We start from the raw sequence: 16757 nt of genomic DNA, 5'->3' as shown, positions 1-16757 counted from the left end.
TAAGCACTTTCTAGTGGAATTAAAAAGGACCCGTTATTCAGACAAGGTTTCTCTTTGTAAGTGTGGAACTTTGAGAACCAAGATGATTCCTGCATCTGAGCTGCTACTGAACTTTTAAGAAACAGGCAGACAACTTGTGGTGCACCTTGCCTGCTGCATATCCGCATGCTCACAAAGCAATCAGATACATCCAGGGACAGTGATGTCCATCAGGCACTAATAGATCGGATATGACAGCTGGCTCAAGAAGTCTCTAAGGCCTGAGATGGCAGCAACTCAGAGGGTATTTCAGAGGAATTGGCCACATGTAGTATCCTGGTTCCCAAGAGCCTTCTCATAGACATCTGCTCCTGTTGATGCTCAGGGACAAGATACACTGACCTTCTGTCTGATCCATCTCTTAGTTCTTTTGTATTCGTACTGAGAAAGCAGTGTCGAATTACTGAGGTGATGAAGGAGAATCGAACTCAGAAAGACAGCGTATGCATAGGCAGGCTCCTGAAATACGGCTTATTAATGTTGCTCAGAGGGTAGAAGTCAAAATGAAAATGCCTGTCTGGCAGCCGGCCAAATTTCAAATGTTCCATATAGAAGGTTATGAAAAAAGCTTAACATAAACGGTATAATATGAAACTAATTTGTTTTTGGCAAATAAAATGGCTTGCAAACCGTAGATCAGATGTGTTTTTATGTGAGTGATGATTGTTTGCACTGATGTGAAGTGACCCCAGGGAGGACAACCTTTGTGCTCACAGACAGGTCATCTGGGCTAGGCGCACATGCAGCTCCATGGAGTCCTATTTCATGCTGATTAGTGTCTTTTGTCACAGCTCTGTCCTGTACCCTGGCCAAATGAGGGGCTCTGCTATTCTTGGCACTGCCTCTCCCACTTCAAAGGTAATCCCTTCCTCAGAGAACTCAAAGAACAGACCATGACTGGAGGAAAATGAGGAAAGTGCCACGTCCGTTGTCAGCAAGCAGCTGGCAGGGGTTGAGGCCCTGCCATTATCCCCGTCAATTATCCAGTGCTACCAAAATTTGTAGAAAGCTAACCTGGGCCCCCATGACTGCAATGAAACAGTGATTCTTAGGACCTTTAGCTTTTGGTCACCTGCTCAGTATCAGGCCCAAGAACTTTTAAAATCAAGCATTCAGTAGAAATATTCTCAATTCCCACCTCTTTCCTTCCCTTACAAAATAAGTATTCTGACATTGTCTTCCCCCTTCTAATGTCTGCTTTACTCCAAAGAATTTGGTTTCAGAAACAGCCTACCTGGTACCTAAAATCCAAGCAACTATTCTATATCTTTCTTTAGCTTTGAGGTCTAATGGTGCTATTTCAGGTCAGAAGAAGGCCTGGTTGCCCTAAAAGCGGTCAAATTTCTCCAACTATCCCATCTTTCTACAAGGTTCAGTACAACCACTATGAAAACCTTGTTCTCCCATGTCCTTAGACCATCTCAGCTGCAAGCACACTCATCTCTTCATACACCCCCAGGATACAACAAAAAAAAACATTAATTCTCACCATGCTATTGTTCCATTTGTTTAGATGGACACAGAAGATCACTACACATATACTTTTTTAAAGAGAGGATATTTTGTCCAGAATTTAATTGAAGGAATTCGCTGCAACTGGAAACATGTTGGAGAGAGGATTTCTACGCTTGAATCATTAGAGGAGAAATACTCTATCACTGAAACAGCACAGCTAGTGGCAAGGCAAGATGGTTAAGAAGGAGCAGAATGACTACCATGTTGGGTTTGCCTTTGGAGGAGGAAAGACAGGGCAGGGTACCACTGATCTGACTTAGGGAGACAGAAAGGCTGACACCAGTTTTCAAAGTATTTGTACAGAATTAGCACCCTTCTTATCTTTTCTTATCATACTGCTGATATGGACAAGCAAGCACTGCAGTATTCTATCTGAGAGAGTACTCTTGGACATGAGTGGTGCATATATCATCTGCCTTTAAAGTGTCTGGCTTTACTGTCCCTGTACAACTACTGTGGCTAACAATGGCCTCTTGCTTATGACTGACATAACAGTCTCAAGCTGCAGGCAGTATCTCTGCCACGCATATTTTATATTACCTTTTGTCACTCATGACTACATTCAGCACTGACTAAGGCACAAACCTACCCAACATAAACCAGAGGTTTTGCCTTGGGTGTGATCATAAACTCGCCAACTAGTCAACGCTAGAACAGTGTGTGTGACATGCCTTAACAAAGGTCGTAAAGCACAAAATGGAGTATGTGGATATATGAAAAAATACACAATTTTGCAAAACGTCAGACAAACTCGTGTTGGCTCTGTATCACAGGAGCTCCTATGTGTTTAAATGCAACCCACCCATAACACAGTCCCTTTAACGGTGTAGGGGATATGCTGTGCATGTGCACCTGCTCTCAGTCCTGCCACTGCTTGTTCTCAATGGGTCATATCTGTACAGCTGGTGTCAGAAAGTTGGGAGCTTGTTGCTGCTTCATTTAGCATGTGTTCGTGCCTTGCATATGATGAACCACACACAAGAATGAAAAAGAAAGGCTGAATACAAAGAAAATTTACAGATCTACCAAAACCGAATGTGCTTTTTCACATCAAGCATGTTAATTACCACTGCTGTCATGATCTGGAGAGATGTTACTGTGCCTGTGACTGCACAGGTAAATGAAGGTAACGAAGCAGGATGAAGACTGTAGGAATATACCAATCAATATGCATCTCATGCCCTTCACCCAGCCCAGCTTTGTAATGCAGTGAGCAAGAAGTCATCTCCCTGCTACTGGGTAAGAATGCAGTTTTCAATCTACCAAAATCAAAAATGGTGGTGCGTATATTTATTCATCTGATGAAGCTTTTTAGTGCAGGCTGTTTTCAAGCAGGCACCACATAATGGTGAATCTGCATGTAGAAATGTTTGTTATAATCAGTATTGCAGGGATCATTCCACTTTTTCATATGCTGGTTCTTTTCTCCCATGGACTTTTTGTTCTGCACAACTGAATTTAATGACTTTATTTGCATTACTGAGCCTATGAGTGCTCACTTGTGGTTTAATGTCAGTGTACAGAAAGCAACAAAAAGAACTTGTTATATTACATCAGGGTTAGTGAAGCAATGCAACAGTGAATAACAACATTGCAGGTGGATATGGGAAGTACTGTAATAGCTTTTTTCATCCACAGATCTCATACTCAAGGTGATAATCTGACAGTGGAATTGCAATGGAAAAGATTTTATCTAGGAATTTTAGAATTTCTCAGCCAATTTCATCCTAGATGAATACAAAAAGATGATAGAAATGCTGCTACAAGGACTTCTTAGTACTTCTTCAAAACATGGGGGGTGTATCTATTCTCCTGAAGCAGCATTTTGTCTGCAATTCTGTACTGAGAAAAATGTAACATTACTGATCTAGAGCTGTCAGCCTCACAGAAATACTCCATGTTGAGCAGGGTCTTTAAACAGCAGTTTTGAAAGGATTAATTCCCACTGAGTAGTTTTTGGAATGTATCCCTCCTCACAGGAGGTTGAAGATTTGAGTACAACAGTGAATTTCTTGTATAAGTACAGTATTTCTTTATCAGCCTTCTGTGGCCAGTTGTACGACAATGTAACATAGATGTCAAGTCACAAGCTGTGCTTGCAGAGGTCGCTAAATGTCTCAAACAAACTTCCTATAAATCTCTGTGAGCTTAGTTTTCAACTAGAGAGCACAGAGCACAAAGAGGGTGGGAGAGTTCCTCTTTTTCCAGCAGTTCAGCATGACTGTCCAACATTCCCCTGCAGCAGCAGCTAGTTTGGCTTTATGAAACTAAGGCTTACGCAAAATAGACAAAAGGATATGCATTTCTGCTTTTCCAGCAATCTGCTGCCCCAATTATGTGATTAGTTTGCTGTTGCATACAATTTGTCCAGGCTCGTAAGCATGTGATCATGAAGAGCATCCCTGGGGAGGTTTAAGTGATTAAAGCAGCTCTTGATTCTTTGGACAAGAGGCACAAGGTACAAAGCTGAATTTCTCACGCTGTAGCTGTGACTTGCTGGGTTTTTTTTGTTTTGTTTTGTTTTTGTTTTTTTTTCATCCTTATTGATAGAAAACCACAGATGCTTTTAAAGCTAATGAAAAATGAGTTTTGTAACTGTGTGCTAAAACAAAAGAACTGCATCTTTAAACTCGGAGGAGAATCACATCTGACATTCTTCAAAGGTAGATTTCAGACATGGTTTGTGACTTCCTTACTTGTAACCCTATAATCCTAGCTCCATAAATTACCCAGCCAACAAGGTATGCTGCAATACGTAGAACATTCATATTAAGTAATCACAAAAAGTGCTTTTTGACTTTGAATAAAATGTTAAGCATATAAGGGGCTGGGAATCTTTCTTCAGTTTCCTATAGTTGAATTCAATATCCAGACCTCTGTTGCTCCAGATTGTTCCAAATTCTTAAGATGGCTCTGCCTGCAGTGCCGGTTCTCACAGTTGTTCTTGAAATAGAGTAGTGATCATGAGTAAAGTGGATAATTTGGTAAATTGGTCTTTGGGCACAGAAGCTAATGAATGAAGGGTCTTTACAATGCTGATGAAAAGTCCTGGGAAGATTGATAGACCAGATGAAGTTGAGCTAAAGGGCATCATGCCCTTCTGCTGGCTAGGCTCATTGAAAAGGCTTTAAACTAGGTATGAAGGGAGAAGAGAATGAAATGAAGCTGAGGAACATGGTTTAGTGGGTAACAGCAGTGGTAGGTGGACTGTTGGACTCCTCACTGAATGTGGTATACGTGCACCAAAAGGTTGGACACCCATGGCTTAGGATGAATTAGAGAATTCCTTTGTTTCTCGGACCTTGCAAAGAATGCAAAGAATTGGAAGGTGGACCTTGGTCCTGTGAACTGAGGGGTACCATGCAAAAAAACAGATTAATTGCAGCCACCAGTATCTTATAGCATTTCTCTCCATTGTATCTCTCTCTCAACAGGGGATAGATATTTTGAGGCCTCTTAATATTCCAGCATCAAATACTGTATGAGCATTACAGAAGGAATGGATACAGTTCTGTTGTCTCTTGAGATATATAATCATACAAATCCCCTCTGCTGCTGTCACTGTGCAGGGAAATGAAGCAGTGCCTGCTCTGTATCCTGTGTAGGTGTGATATGATAAATGCATTGCAGAATGTATCTGTCATGAGCACTTTATTCATGTCTGCGGTATTTTAGTTTCTAGAGATTTGCTATTGATCTTAGCAACTGGTATTTATCTGTGAATCTTCCAATATCAGTCACTGCATTTTTACTTGACATGTTTGTGCTCAATGCCACCAGAAGAAATAAACTTTTCTGTGGGGCAGCCAGCAGTCCAGTTCATCATTTTTAAATGGACACCTAAGAAAGATTCTCTCCAAGCAAAGCAAATCAATACAGTCAGTTACACCAAATGCATTAAAACAAGGATACTTGAAGAGGAGAAAAACGATATTACAGCAAAGGAAATCATGATGGAAAAGTGTGCATGCAATAAGCATGATGAAAGCTGGGAAAATGGCAGCAAGTTTAATCTATGCCTTGAGAGTGAGGAAGGGATGAAGGATCAGGTAAGGGAGCTGCAAAATAAAGGGTAGGGCTGAGGAATGAACTGAAGAAAAGCTGAAGAGGTAGGCTTAGGAAACAAAGAAGATCAAGTAGGACAAGAGGTAATGGCTTTATGTAGTGCCAAGGAGAGGTTCAGGTTGGATATTAGGAAAAATTTCTTCTCAGGAGTAGTAATGCAAAGGGACAGCTGTCAGGGAGGTGGTGAAGTCACTGTCCCTATCGATTTGCAAGAAAAGGGTAGAAGTCACACTGAGTGATGTGGTTTAGTGGTATGGTGTTGATGGGTTGACAGCCATGCTAGATAATCTTAGTGGTCTTGTCCAACCTTAATGCTTCTGTGATTCTGTGAACTGGTGAGGAAACTGGTTACCCACCATGCAACAGATGCTAGGCCTGGAGACCTGCATTCTGGATTTTAAAAGCAGCTGAGGGATTTTACAGCCCATATCGCTTTTGTCACTATCATAGCTTTAGCAAGAAAAGCAGTATGTACAGTAGCTCAGCTCTTGGAAATGGTGCAGAAAAGAATCTCTCCTGTCTGTTTTTATGGAAGTATGTGCATACTTTTGAGAGTAGGGCTTTGCTTTCTTTGCAAACGTTGCACTTTAGACACAGTTACAAGTTGGTAGTAGAACTAACTGAAATAGTGATTGATGTCAGTGCTTTGTTTTTTTTACTTCAAAATATTTATGTCTGAGAGAAGCTAAGAATATGCTTGACTGTGGGGCTGTAAGCTCATCCGACATTTTAAATGAGACACTTGAGACAGATTCTGCCCAGCAGAGCAGTGGGTGAAAGAAGAAGATATCTCAGAAAATGACACTGAAGGAAAGAAACAGCAGACGGGCAATCAGGAGGAATGGGAAGCTTTGTCTTTAACTGGCAATAGCTGAACTGATCCATTAAGGTTATCATTAACCCTACTTTAATAATGTGCTGTCATCATAAGAAAGAAATGATATCTCATTCTAGCAGTAAAGCAGAGGCCCCACAATGGGTGTACTATGGAAGGAACCTTACAGATGAGTCACAAAGTGGCAGATGTTTCCTTGTTCCCCTTTCTTTATTCAAAAATCAAGGATAATGATTCATTAACATCATTACAAGAAAAAAAAATCGAGTGCTTTTTTTTTTTTTTTTTTACTTCATGTGAGCCTGAATCCAACTAGGGCAGCTGGGTGGTTAAAGTGTTTCACTGACCCCAGAGCTCTTTTCCCTGTCAATCTGTGCTGCAGGCTGTAGCATGATCCTTGTCTACAGCACACCATGCAGGTCAGACAGGCGCTGGCTGCCCCTGCTTGACCAACCTCATCTCCTGCTATGACCAGGTGACCCACCTGGTGGATGAGGAAACGCTGTTGATGTAGTTTACTTAGACCAGCAAAGCCTTTGATGCTGTCTCCCATAGTGTTCTCCTGCAGCCTATGGTTTGGACAGACGTACTCTTGAGCAGGTAAACTGGCTGGAGGGCTGGGCCAACGAAGCTGGGAGGGGTCCAGAACACAAGTCTTTCTGGGAGCAGCTGAGGGAACTGGGATTGCACAGTCTGGAGAAGAGGAGGCTCAGGAGATGGGCGGGCTGTTAGACTAGGTGATCTTAGAGGTCGTTTCAGACCTTAACGACTCTGTGATTTTATGATCTTAGTGACAGTACTTCTGCATATGCATTTGAGCATATGCAAGAATGCATATGCTGCTGCCAAGCCTTGATGTGGCACAGGATGCAGCAAAACTAGCAACCAAGCAGGTTGCTGCGCGCCTCGGCTGCACCCATCTCCTCCATTCAGCCGTACGCACCGGGATTTTTGCACCTCATGTCTTTCGTTTTGCGCCCGGGCGGCGGCCGCGCAGAGGGGCGGGTTCCCGCGGTTCCCGCCCAGGGCCGCCCGCCGAGGGGAGGGCGGTGGGGCGGCCTCGGTGCTCAGCGTCCGCGGGCTGCTGGGGGTTTGTGTGTTGCTTTCTTTTTTATTGCTTTCCATCAGCTGCGGATTGCTTTTGAAATAAATGCTCACGTGCGCGTATCTCTCCGGTTACAGTGCGAAGAAAGGTACTTCTCTTGCATACCCGTCCTTAACGTGAACAAAGCGGCGTGTCTTTAACCTGGGAGCTTGGAAAACGTTGTGGGCACAAAGAGGTTTGCTGTGGTCAGCTTCCCTTGGCAGGCAGCCTTCCTTCTGCTGGAAGAAAGCTGTAGAAAATGACACTCCCATCTGCTCCTGTGCGGTGCACAGCGCTTACCTGGGTGTGGGAAGTACGTCTTCATGCTGCTGCTTGCTTCGGGGCGACGCTTTAATAATGATTGCTAAAAGGCTGCTGCCTTTGAAACTTAATTAAAATCTTACGTGTCTTTTTCCTTCCAAGTGCGGGACATGAAATGCTTACATGACAACTGCTTACACCGCGGAGAAAACAAACTCCTTCCTCTCTGCTGTCTCTTCAGATCTCAGTGAATGCAGCTGGTGTCGCTGTGTTGCCTTGCCCGTGTGCAGCTTGGGTGAGCCCAGGTAAGGTTAAGCACAGCCTTGCACATCTGATCCAAATACATAAAACCATAAAACGTCTTGCACAGTTCAGATAATAAGATATCAGTTGCGTAACAGTTTCAAGAGGGCATGGAGTGTAAGATGTCCTTCTGACACAAAGGCCATTGCTTACATTGGGATTTACAGATTATTCCCCTCTGATGTTGTCCTGTTTGCCGGCAGGACAAAATTGAATGATGAATGTCCCATGAGCAGCTTACTCCCTTACTCAGTGCGGTCTCTGCCGAAAGAGGTTGTTAAATAAGAAATTGTGTCTGATGAAGGCAAATCCCAGTACCAGGAAAGCATGTGAGAACTTCAACAAACCCACATTTCAATGTCCCTTGTATAAAAAGTTATAGCAGAAAATCTTTCAGTTGGTGATTCATGATCCTTGAAATCCCTTCCAGCCTGGACCACTCTGTGATTCTGTGGTTCTGTGGATTCAGTGATCATGGAGTATTTTTCAGTGTCAGTGGTGTGATAATGATTATTGCTTGCTCTTACCAATGCTTAAATTTTTCAAATACTTTGCCCAGAGTTGTTTGTTTGTTTGTTTCCCTTGGTAATTACTTACCATTTCCAGATCTGAATGTCAGTGCTTTGATCTAGGACTGAATGTTAACAAACTAGGTTGCAAGTAGGTAAGTCTTCCTTCAGTCACTTCTCTATTATAGCTAACATAAGCTGAAAACTCATGGCACCTGGAATATGGAAGATGCATAAAGGAGCACTTTATCCTTCTTCCTCAGCCCTCTGGCTCTGGTTGGAGCTAAGGAAACAGGCACTGTGCTAAAGGTGCAGTGAGACTGACCCAGTGTGCTGTAGCCCTGGAGCACACAGCAGGCCTGGCCTCCTGTCCTTGCATAGGCTGGCATTCACAGCTGCTGGAACAACAAGGCTTTTCTTTCTCTGAAAACTGTAAGCTTGTCACCTCCCATTTCTTTCATTTTCAACTCCTGTAAAGCATAAAAATCTTTGGTATTAACTATGTTAATATGTGCATACACATGAATCTAAATCATGAACACGTTGGCAGTTAGAAGATGTCTACTTTAGTATTCTTAAAACTTCCTTTGTTTCTTGCTGAAGCAACCTGTATCTAGTACAGACCATGAGCTTGTATCACTGGTAGGAACACTGAGCTGTATTTAGCAGCTACCAGCACTATGCCTACATGGCTGTGGCTGTGTCTTGGTTACAGGTATGCATAGGATTGTTGAGTGTGCGCTAGTCTCAGCCTGCCTATTGGCCTTGTTTCCTGAGGCAATGGGAGATGGTCAGCATGCATCTACATGTAGGCACTGTGGGAAATGAGCATACTGGCAGTTTGGGTGAACTCACGCATCCTGAATATGACAATGTACGTACACCTCTTCTAGAGAATGGCAAGTTGGAGACAGCAAAACGCCAAACAGTTTTTAAGTAGCATACAGAATTTTCATGTAGCATAATCTAATTGAGGAAATGAGATTTTATGAGATTTTAAGTCTTAACTGATTCAGAGCTTCAGGTACTGTACACAATCACTGAATCCTTTCACACTGTTGAAGTGTTGCCTTTTGTGTTGTTTCAGGATGCTTACCAGAACGCCGAGCGTTGTTGCCCAAGTGTTCCTTCTTCTAAGTGTAATTCTTATCATTGCTATTGCAGTGATTCAGATTAATCAGCAGAAGATTCTTTCCCCAGGCCTTAAGGTAAGTAGGTAAGAAATAGGTAAGTAATAATAATAGGTAAGGAAGACCAGTATTTGGAATTGATATTTAATAATCATCATTTCTAAACACTGTTTTATGGAGTAATTCAAGTGTGTTTACACCCACAAATTAGTTGTTCCTTATGTCTTTGTAATGGGAAGACTAAGGCTGCGGCAAAATGAGAATTGGCCAAGGTTACAGTGGCAAAGGTGGAAAAGGATTCCTTAACTCAATGTCTGTGATGCCTATCACACAATGCCTTCTTCAAGACTGGCAGGCTAAACAAAGGCCAAACAATTTAAAAAAAAAAACACTGCTTTTTTTTTTTTTTTGTCTGAAGTTAGAAGTAATTGTAAATTCTTTTTGAGATTATTCAAAATTGTTTTGAAGTTATTTCAGATATTTCTTGGAGTTAAAATTCTATTCTCAATCACATTTAGGAAGTTCTTACTGAAATCATTGCAAACCATTGCTGTGGATCATAAAGCATTTGGGCTGCAAGTGTGTATGTTCTGATTTACTACATGTTGGGACTTGCTAGATACTAAGAGAAGTAAAGTTAGCTACGTAAGGAGCAGCAGAGCAAACTGAAAAACACAAACTGAAACAATCTGAGAAGTAGGTTCAAGTTTTGCCTTATGCTGCTGGATTATGCATGTCAATTCTTCAAAGAGAACAACTGAAGACAATGCTATAGAAACTAGCCTTCCAGGGATGCTATGCAGTCCAGTTTTTTGTTCTTATAGCTACAAGCATAGATAATTTGTCAGATACTTCTTTGAAGTCATTTCTACCTTTCCCTCTACATATTTATCTGAGTAGTTCACGTAGTAATAGTAATAGGCTAATAGCTTACTGCACTTCATGGGATTATGATAATCTTGGGTTTGTCTGAATCAGTTTTTGGCCTAGAATTTGTATTGTGATACCAGCTTTAAGTGTTGGTGTGGCAGGGTGTGTGTGCTGGAACTTGCATGGACACAGTGCCTCACGTTTACTTCCTGTTTGACTTAAATTTCTGCTTGGAGCAGTCTTACATCCTAACAGCTTTCGCTCAAGGCAAAACTGCACTGATATGTAGGCCAAGGACACTATCTAAAATACAACCTACGTATTGCTTTTGTTTGTCATTAGTTTCAACTCAGAATGACAAAGCTGTTTACTTTGCTCTTCAAGGAAATATCAGATCCACCTGGATTATCTGGAGGTGGTTTATTTGGGGAGGTCTGCTTCCTCAGTCACAGCAAATTTCATGGCTGATTCCAGAGGAATTTTGGCGATTCTTCTGCCTGATGCTTGGCTTTGGATTTCTTTTGGGGCTGTAAGCCTGATTGTCCAGAAAGCTGTAGTTTATATGGAGGGCTCTGTGTTTGATTCTGGAGTTACTGAATAGTTTTTCAGTGACTGAATAGTTTTCAGCTAAAACAGTGGTTGAATGGAACCTGACAGCACAGAGGATTGATGGTATCTGTGGAACTTTTCACCTTGTAGCTGATCAGGTTAAACGTCATCTGAGTAAATATGAGTGGAAGTTTCATTATCTAGCAACCTCTGAGAAACAGACTGGAGACTAGAGACTGATACCACTGGTAATTCTTGGGGGAACAGGAGCTTGTAGGATTACAGTGGGAAACTGAGAACTAATGAGGTACAGAGGTTGAATGGTGTGCCACCTGAAGCAGTGTTCTTGGAGATTTGGGGCATCCAAGGGAGGCTGTGTGATGAAATAAACTAGCCCGCTCCAACTGCTTTTACTGGTTTGCAGCCAGATGGAGGCTCTCATTTTTCACTACTGTCAGCTCCTTCTGTCTTTTTTAAAAGAAAAAAAGTTGACTGAGAAGTGAACCCTACACTATGCAATGCCTACCAGTTTGATGATTTTGAAGAGGGAGCAGCTAACCTTGTTTTTGGGGATAGCGAAGAGGAAAAGCAAAACAAGTCTCCTTTTACCGAATTAGAGCATGGCTGAGGTTACCGTCAGTAGGTTTGCAATGACACCAAGTTGGGAGGTGGTATCGATCTGCCTGAGGATAGGGAGGCCATTCAGGGGGATCTAGGTAAGCTGGATCGCTGGGCTGAGGTGGATGGGATGAGGTTGAACAAGGCCAAGTGCCAAGTCTTGCACTTCGGCCACAATAACCCCATGCAGCGTTACAGGCTTGGGGATGAGTGGCTGGATGACTGTGAAGAGGAAAGGGACCTGGGGGTGTTGGTTGATGCTCGGCTGAACATGAGCTGACAGTGTGCCCAGGTGGCCAAGAGGGCCAATGGCATCCTGGCCTGATTTAGAAATAGCGTGGCCAGCAGGAGCAGGGAGGTGATCATCCCCCTCTACTCAGCACTGGTGAGACCGCACCTTGAGTACTGTGTTCAGTTTTGGGCCCTCAGTGCAAGAAAGACATTGAGGCCCTGGAACGTGTCCAGAGATGGGCAATGAAACTGGTGAGGGGTCTGGAGCACAAGTCTTATGAGGAGCGGCTGAGGGAGCTGGGATTGTTCAGTCTAGAGGAAGCTCGGCGTGACCTCATTGCACTCTGCAGCTACATGAAAGGAGGTTGTGATGAGGAGGGGTTTGGCCTCTTCTTTCAGGCAACAAACAGGACCCGAGGAAATGGCCACAAGTTGTACCTGAGGAGATTAATTAAACATAAGGAAAATCTTTTTCTCTCAGAGTGGTTGTGCATGGAAATGGCTGCCCAGGGAGGAGTCGCCATCCCTGGCAGTGTTCAAGAGGCGTCTGCATGAGGAGCTACAAGAGATGGTTTAGTAGCTTGTGGTAGCAATGTAATGGAAGGATGGTTGGACTAGATGGTCTTGTAGGTCCTTTCCAACCTTGTGATTCTATGATTCTATTGGAAGGGGCCTCTGGAGTCCCCATGAACAGTACAACCACTGTTCATGCAGAGCCAGAGTGGAGCATATCCATGTGGCTTTTGAAGATCTCCAGGAAGGAGACTCCACAGTCTTTCTGGGCAACCTTTGCCAGTACCCCACCACCATCACAGCACAGAATTGCTTTCTGATGTTTAGAAAGAACAACTTGTGTCCCAGTTTGTGCCCATTATCTCTTGTCCTGGCGCTGGGTGTTGTCTTCTTTGCAGAACCCCTTCAGGAATTCATACAAATTCACACCTCTGAATGTCCTCTTCTACAGAGTGAACAGTCCCAGCACTGTCAGCCTGTCCTTACAGGAAAGATGCTCCAGACCTTTGATCATCTTGGTGACCCTCCCCTGAACTCCTTCCAGTATGTTCAGGTCTCTTGTACAGAAGAGGGCAGAACTGGATACAGTACCCCAGGTGCAGCCTCATTGCCTTTCCTTTGTCAGTTTGCCTTTTCAGTTGCCATAGTCTTCTGCTGCCACAAAAGGTAGGAAAGAGGTTAACACTGATCTGCTGGGCAGTGGAATGAGATGGAAAAACGTGCACTTTAATCCTACAGAGAACCCAGTGATTTTGTATAGGTCACATTAATATTTCTCATTTATTTCATAAATATGCAGTAGTATTGATTATCTTTTCCTCCCCGTTGTCTCGCACTCTGGCATAGACTATTTTCAGAGCCAGATTCTCAGATGGACTGCCTAACCACTCAAAGGAAAACTTTTATTGCACAACTAGAAAAGAACCAGACTTGTTTCATCATTCTATCTGTGGATTATACACTTCTACCTCCTTGTTTGTGTCTTTATAGATCCTTTGTGTATCCCTGAATCTAAAGCCTGTGCTCTGGTATCAAACCCATCAGTATCCAGTGAGTTTAGCTGGGTTAATGGGAAGGCAATTCACAGTGCTATGTATGTGTCAAGCATGGATTTTAAACCTGATGCCGAAAGGAGATGAGTGTTTTCCATTTTCACTGAATTCATTACTGAGGATATATAGTATGCTGTTTGTTTCACACCCAGATTTATTCTATGCTTTTCTGTTAGATCCCTGTCTAAGCACCTAACACTAGAATTAACGTATCTCCTGTAACTATACTGTGCATACACTTTCAAACACTTTACTTTGATGATTTGAAAACGTATGGCTGCATATGGGTGTTGAGGATGTCACTGTTTGTCTCTTGATGTGATCAGTTACTTCTTTCTCCACAGTATGGAATAGTCCTTGATGCTGGATCTTCGCGGACTACAGTCTATGTCTATGAATGGCCAGCAGAAAAAGAAAATGATACGGGAGTAGTGAGCCAAACCTTCAAGTGTGATGTGAAAGGTGAGCTCAGATAGTAGTTCCTTACTTTTTGTAGCCTCTGGGAAAAGGTTATCTGGAAGCTTATACTGGTTTTTTTTCCCTGTTGCTATGGTAGGGTGCACTATTTTCCAACAGAGAGAAAATTATAGCTAAACTTGCCTTACTCCACTGCAGTGTATGAGTGGTGCAGACAGAATTCGATTACAGAGAGTCTTTATGTGCTTAGTCCTTACACCCTGAAATAATTTATTTCAGAAGGAAAGCATAAGATATATTTAAAAACAGTTTGGAATTAGAAATCTCTGAGAAGAACTGGAAATTTAGCCCCTGTTAGATGTTTGGCATTGATGAAGGCAAAAATGGATGCCAGTTATGCCACTGGAGTTTGAAGAATTAGTTTTTAGTTTCCAAAATCATTAGCTGTGTTTTAAAAACACTTTTGTGGATTGAGTCAAATTTCCTAGACAAATGAGGCCTATGCAGTTCATCTGGAATTATTCTGTAATTACTTTGAAAGAGACAAGACGGGGAACTATGAAAGGCATGAAGAAAGTGAGCTGGAAGAGCTTGTCAATTCTAGATAGCAAGGGAGAGTCTAATAAAATTAAGTAAAACAGCTAAACTACAAGATTGTTTCAAATACGAATATGCAGGTCCTTGCCACAGGAAAACCAGGACTTTTGCACCGCTTGAAGATATCTCACAACAACCACCACTGGCTGCCTGCCTTGTCTTTTGTCTGAGGTTTTACACTGGCTCCTCTGAGAGAGAAGACACTAAACTGTACTGACTTTTGCTCAGACTGCAGTGTGGTTAATTAACTATGTGCTCTAGCAGTTTGCTGTAGATTACTTCCTAAGAAATGTCAGAGACATTTGGCTAAGCTTGCAAAGATACCAAAATTTCACATACCTGTCAGAGGTGTAACTTCAGAGGTTCGTAAGTGACTAGGAGACGAGTAGGAGGGAACAGTTTCTCAACAGCACCAATCTTTCTGTCATCATCATTAAACATATGTATAGATGATTTTAGAGCAACAAAGGAAAGAAGACAAATGTAATGTACCCAGAAGAAATGTACTGTCACGTGCCGTAAGGTGTTCTTCACAGGCTACAGGTGTGGCAGCCTGCTTGCTGGGGCTGGGGGTACATTCCGCTTGCTTATGTCTTAACTCATTCAGAATGTTGCCTATAGGAGTTCTGGAGTGGGAAAGTTGCAGTTCTATTCTCCTCTAAAACGGACAGGGAATTATTTTGGGAATTCAACTGGGTAAACAAAATGCTGGGAAACAAAGGAGTCCAAATTGCTGTGAGGCCCTATGGGGCCTTAACCAGAGTCACCCACAGTACTTCTCATCATCCAGTGTATAAAATCAGCACATTTCATTGCTTTAGTCTTGGGTGCCTCTGCGCTGGAGGAGACAGAGGGTTTATGTGTTCCTCAGGTAAGTTGGGGAAGTACAGTGCCAAAAGTGTCTGGTAATGTTTCTTTATCTGAGGGTAGCCCTAGGCACTTAAATTGCAGGGGTGGTTCTGGGCCCCACCAAGAGGTAGACTTGCACAAACTTACTAAACTTGTAAGTCAAACAATCAACTAATTTGTCATTTCTATGGTGTTCTTGTAATTTCATTTCATGTTTTATTAGGTAACTCTACCATGTTTGTTCGAACCAGCCCAAAATCAAAACCTTTCAGTGTAGTGCAGATAGTCTGTCCCGGTCAGGCTCTAATCATCAGCAAAGTAGGCTGTCCAGAATGGATAGTTACTGCCCTGTGACCTGCTCTGCCTGTTCTGAACACTGAGGAGTAGAGGCTGTTGTCAAAAGAGAGTGTATGGGGAGTGTGAGGCAGCAACAGCTGCTGAGGATGTGAAACAAAGTTGCTCCTCTGCTTTCCTGGATTTCTCTGTGTGCCACATCCTCAGCTAGGGAATTTTACTGAGGAACGTCTCAAGTTGAACCTGGCAAAGCTGAGGTCCTGCTGGTCCTTGTAGTGTTGAGTAATGGAGGAGAGACTTTCATTTAAATTATTCAAATAGTTATGCATTATGTACCACAGTGTGACTCCCATTTCTGATGCTGGAAGTTTGGAAAGCTGTAAAATTCTCAGTAGTTCATGCACCAACCTAAATTTGTACCTCAGTGACATCAAGAGCCATTTTTGTGTGTGTCTTGGAATTTCGGCAGCAATTCCTTGCAGCAGCTTTTTTAGTTTTAGTTGAAAGCAGTGAGCTATAGAGGTGCAATGGTGCCCGCAAAAGTTATGGAAAACAGTTTGGGAAATCTTAATCTTAACATGTGTAAAGAGGTATATGCTGCAGTTTAATAGATAAGAGAAATTTCACATCCACTAGACATCTTATTTTCTATAGCATTATGAGTAAACCTGTTTTCTTCATGTAGTATTGTCATGATGACATCAGATGGTTATGCTCTTATACGCATCTTAGAATCATAGAATCATAGAATCACTAAGGTTGGAAAAGACCTAAAAGATCACCCAGTCCAACCGTTCACCTATTCCCAATAGCTCCTACTAAACCATGTCCCTCAACACAACATCCAGCCTTTCCTTGAACACCCCCAGGGACGGTGACTCCACCACCTCCCTGGGCATCCATTGCAGTGCCTGACCACCCTTTCTGAAAAGTAATACTTCCTCTTACTACATGCATGGTACTACAGGTGCACATGCATACACATACAAGCAAGAAGTTTCCGATATCTTCTCTGTCACACACAGC

General features: G+C 42.6%; 1 protein-coding gene across 6 annotated transcripts in view; it reads left to right on the top strand.

Moving 5' to 3' along the window:
- The window catches only part of ENTPD3 (ectonucleoside triphosphate diphosphohydrolase 3), a 41831-nt gene that overhangs the window by 14828 nt on the left and 10246 nt on the right, over positions 1-16757 (top strand). For 3 of the 6 annotated variants that reach the window (XR_008209577.1, XM_052695909.1, XM_052695904.1), the window contains exons 1-4: positions 7501-7647; positions 7962-8104; positions 9699-9819; positions 13919-14036. Coding sequence is in view for 5 of the 6 variants with exons in the window: in XM_052695909.1 (XP_052551869.1) it covers positions 7983-8104; positions 9699-9819; positions 13919-14036 (361 nt within the window). In the remaining variant the exon portion in view is untranslated. Of the gene's footprint in view, positions 1-7500; positions 7648-7691; positions 7852-7961; positions 8105-9698; positions 9820-13918; positions 14037-16757 lie in introns of those variants that run through there. The other 3 variants (XM_052695906.1, XM_052695908.1, XM_052695907.1) reach the window with 2 other exon arrangements.

The sequence above is a fragment of the Tympanuchus pallidicinctus genome, unplaced genomic scaffold (assembly GCF_026119805.1).
Source record: "Tympanuchus pallidicinctus isolate F22 unplaced genomic scaffold, pur_lepc_1.0 scaffold3, whole genome shotgun sequence".
In the NCBI taxonomy this organism is placed as follows: Eukaryota; Metazoa; Chordata; class Aves; order Galliformes; family Phasianidae; genus Tympanuchus; species Tympanuchus pallidicinctus.
This window is presented reverse-complemented; position numbering and strand designations above follow the sequence as displayed.